This window comes from Choloepus didactylus, chromosome 3, assembly GCF_015220235.1.
Source record: "Choloepus didactylus isolate mChoDid1 chromosome 3, mChoDid1.pri, whole genome shotgun sequence".
NCBI classification, from domain to species: domain Eukaryota; kingdom Metazoa; phylum Chordata; class Mammalia; order Pilosa; family Megalonychidae; genus Choloepus; species Choloepus didactylus.
The window spans coordinates 123,718,709-123,731,813 of NC_051309.1; the positions used below are offsets into that span (position 1 = coordinate 123,718,709).

The window sequence follows — 13,105 nt, forward strand, 5'->3', positions numbered from 1 at the left end:
AGGCCAGATGGGTTGTAATGAAGTTGTTTGGAAGCTTATTAGCTTGAGTTATTTTAAAGTCTCACATCATTACATAAGCACCCAATACAGAAAATTTCTGGAAGTGTTAACATAGAGAATATATCTTAGATGAAAAGTCATATTAACTTGAAGAGTTTGTCTTAGATATCAAAAGATACAGTTTGTGAGGAGGGGCTAAGAGTTTTCTAGTATTTTTTCAAGACATGATACTGTAGGTGGTGGAATGCAGTTTCTTCTTCAAATGTACTCCTTCCCTTCTTTCTGTAGAGTGGGCTTACGTCCTTACACCTTGCAGCCCAAGAAGACAAAGTGAATGTTGCTGATATTCTCACCAAGCATGGGGCCGACCAGGATGCTCATACAAAGGTAAAGCAAATCCCTGCCAATACTGTTAACAGGTGCTGGCTTGGAAGATTATTCCTGGTAGCCCCCACTCTGGTCATATTGAGTCCAATTCTCCCCTCTTGTTGAGTCCGTTTTGAAACACAACTTAATCATGTCTCTCCTGCTCACAAATCGTTGGTGGCTCCACTCATGAATAGCATGGTATCAAGACCCCTCATTAAAGGACTTCAGTTTTACAGGTTTAGGTCCTCTACCCTCTCCCTTACTACTTCAGCTAATCCAGATGACTTGCTGTTTCTTTTCTGTACTTGTCTGTCTTGGTGCCCTTGGCCCTGAAATGTCCTTTTCCTGTCTGTGTCATTATATTTCTACCAGTTCTTCAAGTTAGCTTAGCTACGTCCGCCATGCATGTCCTCTTGATTGTCCTAGCAAAGTTAGATCATATTATTTGTGCTGCTCTCTTAGTTCATCATCACATTAGGTCACCCACATGTCTGATCTTTCTTGTTAAGTTCATATGGTTCAGTATCTTCTCGTATTCGTATATATATCCCCAGGATGCATGTATATTCTGCTAAATAATATTAGTACATCCATTAGTATATCCAACCACATCTGAAATTCTACCTAATCCTTTTTCTCTTGAGTATTAACCACTAGAGTGAGAAAGTTTCTACTTTATTTGTTTTTGATTTGTTTTGTTTTTACAGCTTGGTTACACTCCTTTAATTGTGGCCTGTCACTATGGAAATGTGAAAATGGTCAATTTTCTTCTGAAGCAGGGAGCAAATGTCAACGCCAAAACCAAGGTAAAATACTTGTACTCATTTTCATTGTTGTATAAGCAAAAAGATTCACTAGCTCACCATAGCTACAAGTGTATTTTTTATTATTTTTGTTGTTCCAAACTGAATTCTAAGAAATGATGTAGTTTTGTAATTGTTTGCAACTTTTCATTCTAATAACCTCTGCCAGCCAAAGTACCTTAGCTTCAGAATGACTTATAAAGTTCAAGTAGCTGGCACAGGCTTAATTTACTGCAGGGTATAATAGATGCCTGCTCAAACATCTTGATGCCCTGGAAGACTTCTTAACATTGATTCAAGGCTTTGATCCCCTCTATCTCCCCCGCTTCCCTGACCCCATTCCTGGTGAGGAAATACAGACAGGCAGCTTGGACTGCATACTTTTCATTTTTAATGAACTCGGTCACATTGGGAACATCACACGATCAAGCTCAACAGGGCAGTAATGTGTAAGGGCTGGGCTGGAAATTCTCAAGTATAATGTAGAGCTGATTTGGTCCCAGTTGTTTTTCCCAGTGGCATCTGAAGTGTCCTATTCTGCAAAGCAAGGTCAGACCATAGCAGTGCTCTCTAATTTGTTCAAGGGGAAGGGAAATGCATAATATAACTACTGTTGCTTGCATGATGTAGCTTGAAGCTCCAGGTTATTTGTTCCAAAAAAAAAAAAAAAAAAAAAGATATTTATTTGCATGTTGTAAGTTTATATATCAGAAATCTCTAATTTCACAGCTGTGTGAGTGGGCTCAAGTAAACTAGAGCAAGCAAATTCAGTAGTTTTCAAAGCCAACATTCAAAATGCTCCTAATTAGAAATACATAAAAGTTTTGTAAACCAGTCTTGTTTTGTTATATCCTCTTAGGAGAAGCAGAAACAAAATCATCCCCATACATAAGCATATTTAAAAGCTAATTTAAAATATAAAGTTATTTTAAAATTATAAAGACTGTTAACATTTGAGATTCAAACTTCCATTTTGACTCCAGCAAGAATATCTGCTGCCTAGTTTCTGACCACATCTTGAATTCTCCTGAAATTGTACTTTGGGACATATTTAAAAGCTCCAATATGAATTTCCAAGCATTAGTGCCATTTTTGCTGAGTTAGCTCATGCAATAGCACTCCAGGAAAGACATTCTTGTTGGAATACAGATAGTCTCTTGAAATACATAAATGCAAAAATGCAATGATGACTTGTTTTCGTTTGTTTGCTTGCACAGCTGGCAGGGCTTGAAAATACTTCCCATATTTTTTTTTTTTGTTGTGTTTTGTTATTGAAATGGTAATAATATTTAAGAAGGCAGACAAATGATATATCTCTAGATAACATCAATGGTATTCCCCAGGTTTGATCTGCATTCATGAGATTGAGAGAAAAATCTCATTTTAACATTTCAGCTTTTTTTTTCCTTACATGAACTGTGTAGTTCTACTGTTGCCTTTGGAGCATAGACCCTCAGTATGGATAACATACTTCAAAGGACATTCTTTTCATAAACCTTTCAGACTTTTTCCATGTGGAATGAAATCTCTGAAGAGGAAATTGCTTCTACCTCCTATGTAGCCATGGTTAGAGAATTGTTTCTTTGCTTTAAAAACGTAAACATATATATTGTCTTTGTTCCTCAAAGACTCGTGACTTGATATAAAGATTTGGAAAAGTGACCTTTTTATGGAACTGTTAGTTGCTTAAAATTAGAATGAGACCCTGTTGCATCAGTTTGAAGCAAACCAGATTCAGCTAATTGTATGTTTAAGTTGTGTAAAGGATTTAGAACTACGGCATGTAGGATGAAATTTTCTTTATAAATCTTTATAAATTTTCTTTAGGTTTCTCTACAGAGGTCATAGAGCTCTTCAACAAGGGAAAAAACCACACATACAATAATGTTTGCTAGCATTCTTATATACATTTTTTTAATTTTTATTTTTTTAATTAGACAATCATGTTTACAGAACAATCATGCAAAAAGTACGGAATCCCTTAACCACCCAACCAGCAACACTTGCAATGGTGTGGAAAATTTGTTACAATTGAGGATAGCACTTTTTTTTTTTTTTCAGTAATTCTACTATTTAACAGTAGTTCCATTTGTTACAATTGATGAAAGATTATTAAAATAGTACTATTACTATTGTCCATAGTTTACATAGGAGTATTTTTCCCAATATTTCTGACCTATTATTATTATTAATTTTTTTCATGCATGTCTTAATTTTATTACTCATCTGTGCATACACTGGATAAAGGGAGCGTCAGTCACAAGGTTTTTACAATCACATGGTCACATGATAAAAGCTATATAGTTATACAATCATTATCAAAGATAAAGTCTACTGGATTACAGTTCAGCAATTTCAGTTGTTTCCTGAGTGGCTATTCTGATAGACTGGAAACTAAAAAGAAGTATCTGTATAATGAGTCAATAGTCATAATCATTTGTCAAATCCTAATTTCTCATTACACCTCTTCCTGCTCATTTGATCATTCCCTCAAACTTTGGGGATATCACAGCAATGACCATTTTAGGTTCTTCACTGGAAAAGGATGCTGACTTTATGGGGAAGAGCAATGGAACTGGTTGATGTTCTTGGAGAGACTGGTACCTCTGGGTTTCAGGGTTTATCTGGCATAGGGACAATCTGGAGGCCTTAAGTTTCTGAAAAAAATAAACTTAGTAATACATTTATAGAGTCTTAGATAGAGCCCAGGGTATTCTTTAAGGTTGTCAGGAATACTATTGGTTGGAGCTTTGCATACCATGGCAATTTGCAGTATCTGGTTGAAGCTTGCATAAAAGTAATCTCCAGAATGACCTCTCAACTCTATTTGGAATCTCTTAGCCACCGAAACTTTATTTTGTTTCATTTATTTCCCCTTCTGGTCAAGAAGGCATTCTCAATCTCATGATGCCTGCACCAGGCTCATCCCTGGGAGTCATGTCCCATGTTGCCAGGGAGACTTACAACCCTGGGAGTCATATCCCATGAAAGGGGAGAGAGCAATGAGTTTCTTGCAGTGTTGGCTTAAAGAGAGAGGCCACATCTAAGCAACAAAAGAGGTTCTCTAGGGGTGGCTCTTAGGCATAATTATAAGTAGGCTTAGATTCTGCTTTGCAGGAATAAGTTTCACAAGTGCAAGCCTCAAGATCAAGGGCTTGGCTTATTATATCAGGGGTCCCTAATGCTTGAAAGAATATCAGGACTTCCCCAGGTGAGGAAGTTTAATAGTTCCACATTTTTTCTCCAGTCTGTCAAGGGGACTTTGAAAATACATTTTAATTTTCTGCCCCAGATACTCAGGAATGTATCAGGGTATTACAATAACCTGTTTAGAGTAACAAGATCTCATTCCCTATTCTAGGTTCCATGTAATTAGGTTGTTTAAATACACTGACCAGAGAGGTTAGATTAGATAGTATTTTACAGAAAATTTAAATTTTGGACAAAATAAGCATCTCTTCCTTTTGGTTTCACACAAAAGTTGAAGTTTTAAAATATAGGCAATATCATCCTTTACCCTGTATTCTGATTTACCTTCATTCTAACCAGAGCCGCTTCATTCATATCTGTAATTGAAGTCTGATCTCTTTTTCAGCTTCTTTAATAGTTTCATATGGAATAAAGCTGACTTTCAGAGCTGCAGAACTCTAACTCTGAGTCTCAGGTGTCACAGAGATACCTAAAGTTCCAGGGAACTACCAGATTATACACAAATAGCATAGCATCGCAGAATTTAGAAATAGCGGTTAAAACTCAGGAATAAATGTGACTGCTGTAAGAGCTTACAACCTAGGAACATTTACAATGAGGCTTATTGAACATTCTGTACTCCTTAATCATCAATTGCCCAATCCCTGCCCACTTTCTATCTCCTGTTAACCTATGCTCTTGAATTCAGTTCTCAAAATTAGCTCATTATAATTCATTTATATTATTGAGACCATACAATATTTGTCCTTTTGCTTCTGGCTTATTTAACTCAACATAGTGTCCTCAAGGTTCATTCATCTAGTTTCATTCTTCATGATTTCATTCCTTTCTGCAGCCAAACAACATTCTATCATATGTATACACCGCAGTTCACCCTTCCATTTGTCAGTTGATGTACCCTTAGGCCAACTCCATCCATTGGCAATCGTGAATAATGCCGCCATAAACACCAGTGTGCAAATGTCTATTCATGTCTCTGCTTTTAGTTCTTCCAAGTATATATTTAAAAACAAGGCTGCAGGATCATATGGCAACCCCATACATAGCCTCCTGTGGAACCATCACACTGCCCTCCAGATGGGCTGCACCATTCTACTTCCCTACCAACAGTGAATAGATCTCTCTCTCTACGTCTTATCCAGCACATGTTATCTTTCTCTTACATACATTTTTATGGACAACTTATTTGATCCTTCACCAAACTTGGAATCTTGGCCATTTTCATTTTATAAATGAGAAAATTGGAGTGTAGAGGGGTTCAGGGATTTGCTAGTGGTTGGTGGAAGAACTGGCCTAGATGGGACAGTAGGTTAGGGTTCAACCAAAATGTTCATGAAAAGCTTTTGAGTTGTTCCATACTTTCCTGGAAATATTCTCATGCACCAGAGAGGCTGCAAGTAAAGGTTAGATTAAATCAGACCTGGGGGACATTTCCCTGACTCTGATGTCCCTTGAGGACTGAGTATACTGTGAGCTATTGAGGGCAAGAATGCTACTTAGACATCATTAATTTATATAAGTGCAGTGCCTATTTAGCACATAGCATGTGGTTAGTAAATGTTAAATGAATTAACGCGGCTGATACTGAAGATATGAACTAAATTTTGTTGATAGAACGTTGTAAGCCAAATGGAAAGGAAGAATAATTAGGAAAAGAACCATCAGTTTATTTTCCTCAAATGTCCATGGACAAGGGGCTTATCTCATTTGAGAGCAGAGTCCCTACAACAGCTATCTTCAGTTTTATCATCTCCAAAATGGGGATAACAACACTGATTTATTCCATCAGTTGTTTGTTCACTCATTTAGTCCACAATTACTTATGAAACATTTACTACGTACCAAGCACTCCAATATTCAGAGTGATAGTGAAGATTCAAAGAGACAATAAATATAAGGTCCAATATCTGGCACAAAATAAATACTCAGTAAATGGTACTTATTGATGTTTTGTTGTGCATCCAAGGACTCAAGTACAGTTTTTTAAAATTAATGAGAATATGAGTGGCCATACCTGCCTGAACGATAAACTCCTCACACATCATGGATTATAGAGCTTTCATCTGGGTGTAAGGTTAAAAGGCACCTGGTTTTAAAAAAAACATTTTCTATCAAGTGGGGAGGGTCACTTAGCTTCCAGGAAAATCTTTTGTTCTTTAAGTTTACATGTGTGCTCTTAACTAAAGCTGTTCTTTGAAAGGAATAAAAGATTAAGATTTACTTTCATTGACTTAGAATCCTTAAAGCTAGGTTACTTATTCAAAAAGTCATGATGAACAAGCAGTAGTTTGTGTGATTGTCTGCATTCCTCAGTTAAAAACAATTTTACTCTTTCTTGTTTCCCAGAGGAGAAATCACTGCCGTGCCTTTTCTCATTATAAATCTCTCAGCACCCCCATTTTTAAAGCTAATTGGTTAAAATATAATGCTAATAATTTGGAGTCTGTTAATCTTGCTATTTCATAAATTAGTCTCTTCTCTTTGTTTCCCAGACCATAAGGGGTGAGGAGGTGTTTGGTGCTGAGAAATGGGTGCTGGGAGTATTGGGCTCCAAATACACAAAACATCCTGGATGGTTTTGTAGTGCATAAAACTGAGAAATCCAAAAAAAATCTAAAACCGAGAAAAATCTAACCGAGTTTTCCTCTCCCTCTGCAAACCGATGCGCGGCCGCGGCGTCCTGTCCACAGAACGGCTACACGCCTTTGCACCAGGCCGCCCAGCAGGGCCACACGCACATCATCAACGTCCTGCTCCAGCACGGGGCCAAGCCCAACGCCACCACCGCGGTAAGGCGGCGCCGGCTGCTCCTCGCCATGCTTTCTTCTTCCTCTTCCCCGGCCCTGGTGGCCTCTAGTCGGAGCCGACTTCCCACGCATCCTCTTTAAATAAACTGCGGGACCCGGAGAAGTCAAGCTGCAATGCCTTTCCTGAAGTCGGAATGGCTTCCCTGGGAGTGTCTGCCGGGAAGGGACAAGAGTGGGCCTGACTCAGCTGTCTCCCCTCTGGAGACCGGACCTGCCCCCGGGGATGCAGGGATGTGCAGGCTTACGGCTGACTCTCAGATGAGAGCATGAGTCGATCCCTCCCACCCGGCTTTCTTAAAGTAGCAGTTTCCGAGGCAGGCGGCTGGTTTAGACAAAGTTCATTGGGAATGTGGAGCCATTGAAATGTAAACTAAGAGACGCAATTAAACAAACGGGGATCCCGAGTGGCCTGGGTTGGAGCCCGGATTGCTTGCTTGGGTTATTTTTCTGCTGGTGAGCTTCTGCACAGCTGTAGCTAAATATGTTACTGTGCTTTCTAAGGTAACATCTTACTTGCAGCAGATGGCCCCTTGACTTCTATTGAGGGATAAGTGTAACCTCGCACTTGCTAATAGTTTTTGGATGCATCAGCCTCAATTCAAGAGGCATTTTCGTAAGCACAGTACAGTATCCGTAGAGCTATTTGACAGCCTTAGGGTTAAATCATCAAGTGCTTTTCATTAGAGAGAGGAGGCAGATGTAAGCTTGTTGTGTTTCCATGGTGACCTGGGCTATAGTCTGAAGAAGTTACAAAGACAGATTTAGATGTTATGGTAAAAACTAGCGATTTTCCTAAGCTGTGCCTTGTTTTGGAAGGAAATGCTGGCTCATGCAGAGCAGCGGGTGATCTCATTGGCTCTCATCACAGTTCTCACTCACTTTTCTCCCTCTCTTTCTCTCTCTCACTCTCTCTTCAGAATGGCAACACTGCCCTGGCGATTGCTAAGCGTCTGGGCTACATCTCCGTGGTCGACACCCTGAAGGTTGTCACTGAGGAGGTCACCACCACCACCACGGTGAGTAAAAGGAGCTGATCACCTTTTGTCCTGTTGCCTTGGCTTTCAGTTCACATAGTTTGTCACTTACACAGTGTTTTAGCTTTTGAGTTTGGAATTTTTTTGGTGACTGTATGGCAGCCCATAGATTGAAGCATACAGATGTAAATGCAATTTCATACAACTAGGACAGGGGTTTTAGCTTTTAATCAATCCATATCCACATGTAATATGTGAATGTAATCTAATATTTAGTTCCTTTTTTCTGTGACTGACCATATTTTTTCTGGCTCCCTCTGCCTTTTTGCTCTAGTTGTGTGTGACACCTACTGCTGGGCAAGGGGTAGAATGCTCCACAGCAAACTTCTTGTCTTTGCCAGGAGAGCACACCGGCCTCTGGAAAGATGCTGGGCCCAGGGCCCTGGAAGGACCCTGGTCCCCCAACACTGTGCTCATGACTGGGCCAAATATGCTCCCAGGGAGAACAATTTATCCTTACTTTCTTATTTTTTGTCTAATTATATTTTATTCCAAAAGGGAACTCCATGTGCTTTGTAGGTGAAACTGTGCCTGTATCATGAAAGAGTATTTATTTAAAAATTTTTACTTTCACTGTTTTGAATACCAGTGCTGATTCTTTAGGACAGAAGAGTGGCTATCACTGCCCTTTGCTAGAGAAACTCTAAGAAAGCGGGAGTCCTAATGTGCTTGCACAGTTCAGTTGGAGCCAAGCTTACAGGAGGCCTCCTAAAAGGGGGGCTCAGAACTGAAAGTGGAAATGCTCTTATATTTGCATGTATATGTTTATTAACTTTTTACCTTGAAGCATGAATTCTGAGAACAGCAACTCTTTATCTTTGTAAAGGAGAAAAGTAAAATGATAGTAAAATCTTAGATGCTCCTTAGAGAAAATAAGATTATAATCAACAAATGAAAAATTGTTAATGAAGCTCTAGTAAGTGCCACAAGCTAGGCATGTAGAGTTTGGGAATGCTTAGTTCTTTTGAAAGATGTGAGGAAAAAGAAAGGAATTTTGTTCTTTAACTCCCTATTGACATACATTGAGGTAGATGGAATGCAACTGTCATGTTTGATGTGAAGTTTCAAATAGAGTGGAGTATGATTTATTGATGAACTGCAGGACATAGACTGAATTTAGATGGGAGAGAACACGACCATTTATTTTCTCAAGCAGAAGCATAAAACCTTAGGCTAAGTACACCACAATTTTTTTTTAAAGATTTAAAACATAGCTTTCATAAATTATATAGGTGAAAAATGGATCTTGTCACTGCTTAGCATCATACTGGTGGGTCATTTTGCATTTCTGAATCTTAATGGCTCTTTCCTACTGCTTGATTTCTTACACTATCAAAAGCTTCATATTAATGGCATATACACATATGTCACTTTATCTGGTGTCCTTGAAACCATGTGTACATCACAGAAAAATGAAGCTTTTAGTGGCAAGATTGGCCAAGCACATATCTGTCCTTAGAAGTCAATCATGGTTTTTGGTTTTTATTTTTTATTTTTTTGTATTTCAACTTTATTACTTTTTATGTGCTCTGGGAATCATTGTATGTCCAGTCTTACCAAGTTACCACTAGATGGCAAACTTGCCTCTTTTTGCTGTCTTGGACCTGCTTTTCTTCCATTCATTTCATTAATCCATTCCTTCAATACTTAATTGGATATAAACTGTGTGCTGGGTTCTGCGCTGAATGCTGAAGTCATCAGTGGCTAAAACGTTACTCCTCCTACAAACAACTTTCTGTGTTGTGGGAGTTGAGAATGAGATCTATGTTTTTGTCTTTTTGTTTGTGTTTTAAGGAAATTAATTCTTCCTTAACAATGCAGCTATGCCACTTACATGTTCGGTTTCAGAGAGATCTCAGGATCATAAATATTACTCAGAGCGAATGACTTTAAACATAAAGATCTATATTTAAAACAGTAGCAATTAACTTTCTAAATGCGGTCTGTAAATAAGTTCTCAGATCTTGCCTCCACTTCTAGCTCTAGGAGATACAAAAAACCCTCTTAGAAGCCTGTGTGAGCCTTTATTCTTTCCTGGCAACTGTTATTCTCTACTCTGCCTAGCTGAGCTTTGCTCCGACAAAGACCACTGTACTTAGCATTCCAGGTGAAAAGCCAACAGACAAATATAAAACTTAGCATCTCTGCTTTCAGTTACAATGATAAGGAATCATCGTCCATGTTAACTAAACAAGTAGTACATTTTTCTAAATGTAGTTTTGGTGAACACATGTTTTCATGCCACCCTCTCTTTACTTTCTGCTCCTCTTAGAATTGGATTCTTTTAGAATTGTGAGTTTTATTATTTCATGAAGTGAAATTTGGAGTAAGGTTTGGAAACATGAACGTGTTCTTATCTATTATGTGAGTCTTACTTTATACTTCTCTTCAGGAAGAGATTCTCAATCATTAGTGTTCCACAGAATGATGGTATTTATTAACAATATTAAAAATAAGTTAATATTTAGTAGTTACAAATATTCCAGTAAATATGGACAGATCTAGGATTCTCATTTAGATTGTCGGATTCCCAAGCTCAAGTTCTTAACCACTCTGCCATAACTGATCTCGGCTTTACTGAAGCTATAACCTCAGACTGCTAAAAGTAATTTAACAGGAATTATTGAGAAATAAATATTTTTATCATGTTTTTAAGAACAAAACATATAAATAGTATTCTTTATTGATTGTCATGAAAGCATCAAATTCAGCATCATTTTCTAAAATCTAAAGATTCATTAAAAGTAATTTGGAACTACCAGCTAATGAGAGCAAATAGTAAGAGGCAATTTAGTAATATGTAAAATTAATAAAATTAAATTTAGTGTTATTACCATTTAAATGTAATAATTGAATTATGTCAACACAACCAACATACTAATTTGACATCAATTGGATTTATCTGGTGTGCTGTTTGAGCAGTTATGTGGGTTCTCCTTAATCAAAAAAAGTTCTTTACCCAAAAGTCTGAATAAACTCATTGTGTGCAGAGAAGAGTAAGGCAGTAGTTTGTAAAGGAAACGTCACTGCTGCCGAAATTTCTGAAACACTTGGGAATGGTGTTTTGTTTCCTTAATCCTCCCTTTCTAGCTTTACTTTGCAGCACCCAGCAGGGGATATGAGACAGTTTAGCATTCTCTGGGGATTGCCATCACCATATATTTGCCAGAATGGACATCACAGTGGTAGGGACACATTTCTGGCAGCAGAAGCCAGCAAACTCAATCTCCTAATGCAGTTTGAAAGAACTGTGAGATATGACTCATCCCTCTACTTATTGATCAGCTATCATCAATTATTTTTATTGTTTGCATAATTTTAAAGTGATCTTATTTCATTGATAATAGTCATTGATATATAGAACATGTCACCAAATAAATTACTAAATTAAAAATGGTAGTGTATCTATAGTATTTAAACATAGGAGAATTCTATACCAAACATTTAAGAAAATGTAAATATTCAAAGCCCTAAAACTTATCTGATGCCATAAGTCTGTTAAAATGGGGAATCATAAAAATGACAATGCAATAAATACATGTAAAGTGATTTGCCATCTTTTGAGGTGGACCCAAGATCCCTCCTTTAATATAGGTCCGCTGACAATCTGTATATCAGTAGAAACATTAACTATATATATGTTGCACAAACATCAATAATGGATACTATGTTATATGTGTTCATATATCCTATAATATCTATATGTTTATAATATTTGTATAGCTATATATTATCCTAAAAAACACTATACTGGTGCAAAACCCTTTTAAACTTTTGACATATTTTTTCCAATCTGTTATGTTTATCTCAAGAACACCTAATTAGGCAGCAGTTATTTCTGGTGACTCACTTTGTTGAGACTTTCCAAAACATTTAACTTCATTTTTATAGAAAAACATTACTTACACATCTGCTTTAGTAACAAAAATTACATTAATTTGTACAATTGGAATAAATAGTTTTGGGAACAAAAACACGTCTACCTTGTAACTAAGCTGATGGGATCCAAAGTGTGTGGGCTCTAGAAGCTGACATACTAGCCAAGATTGTCCATCATGCAGTGGGGGCTTGGCGAATATGTGGTATGAAGGAAATGGGTCTCCAGGGGATTGGCTAAGTGGAGATCACTTAAGCACGCTGCTTCTTATGCACAGAGCAAACCAGGTATAATCCACCATTTATAAACCAGCATGTTAAGGACTCATGTTTTATTTTCCACATCTTTCCCTTATTACAATAAATATTAAAAACTCATGTTTAAGTCTTCCTTCAATCTATCATATCCTATTTTGTTTTGCCGTATTATCTGAGATATTTATATACCATTAAACTTATGCATAGGATACTACTCATTTTAACTTTTAATTTTGAATCTAGCTCCTAGAATTTTAGATTCTATAGCAGAAGGAGATGTCCATGTTCATTTAATTATATCCTTGTGTTCTATTACTGTTCAAATGCAGTTGCATAACACTGTTGTGTTACTTTTTCTGAGGCTACATATGTTTTATTGATAGTATCTCTGATAGTATCCAATTGACAAAAAAGCAAAGTTATTTCTACTCTTACAAGTTTAAAGAAATATACTCCTATTATCAGCATCTGAAATAGAAACCATGTATATCTTAATTGTTTGAAAGTTATTTCCATCAGTTATTTTCAAATGGAGAAGCATCCTCTTGTGGAAATGTTTTTGATGAAGGGCGAATAGTAGAACCTTTCTGCGAAAATGGACTTTCTGGTACAGCCTGATACACTAGACAGCCCTTCACATATCTGAATCACTTTATTTATTTTTTTATATTTATTTTTTAAAATTTCAAAAAAATGTTTAATGAGATTTCATCATAGGGCTGTCTCTATACCATATTTTAAATGCAAA

General features: G+C 37.2%; 1 protein-coding gene across 27 annotated transcripts in view; it reads left to right on the forward strand.

Moving 5' to 3' along the window:
* Window positions 1-13,105, forward strand: part of ANK2 (ankyrin 2) — a 739,617-nt gene that overhangs the window by 642,129 nt on the left and 84,383 nt on the right. For all 27 annotated transcript variants that reach the window (XM_037830495.1, XM_037830497.1, XM_037830494.1 and 24 more), the window contains 4 exons: window positions 289-387; window positions 1,077-1,175; window positions 7,073-7,171; window positions 8,107-8,205. In XM_037830495.1, coding sequence (XP_037686423.1) covers window positions 289-387; window positions 1,077-1,175; window positions 7,073-7,171; window positions 8,107-8,205 — 396 coding nt within the window. The remainder of the gene's footprint in view (window positions 1-288; window positions 388-1,076; window positions 1,176-7,072; window positions 7,172-8,106; window positions 8,206-13,105) is intronic.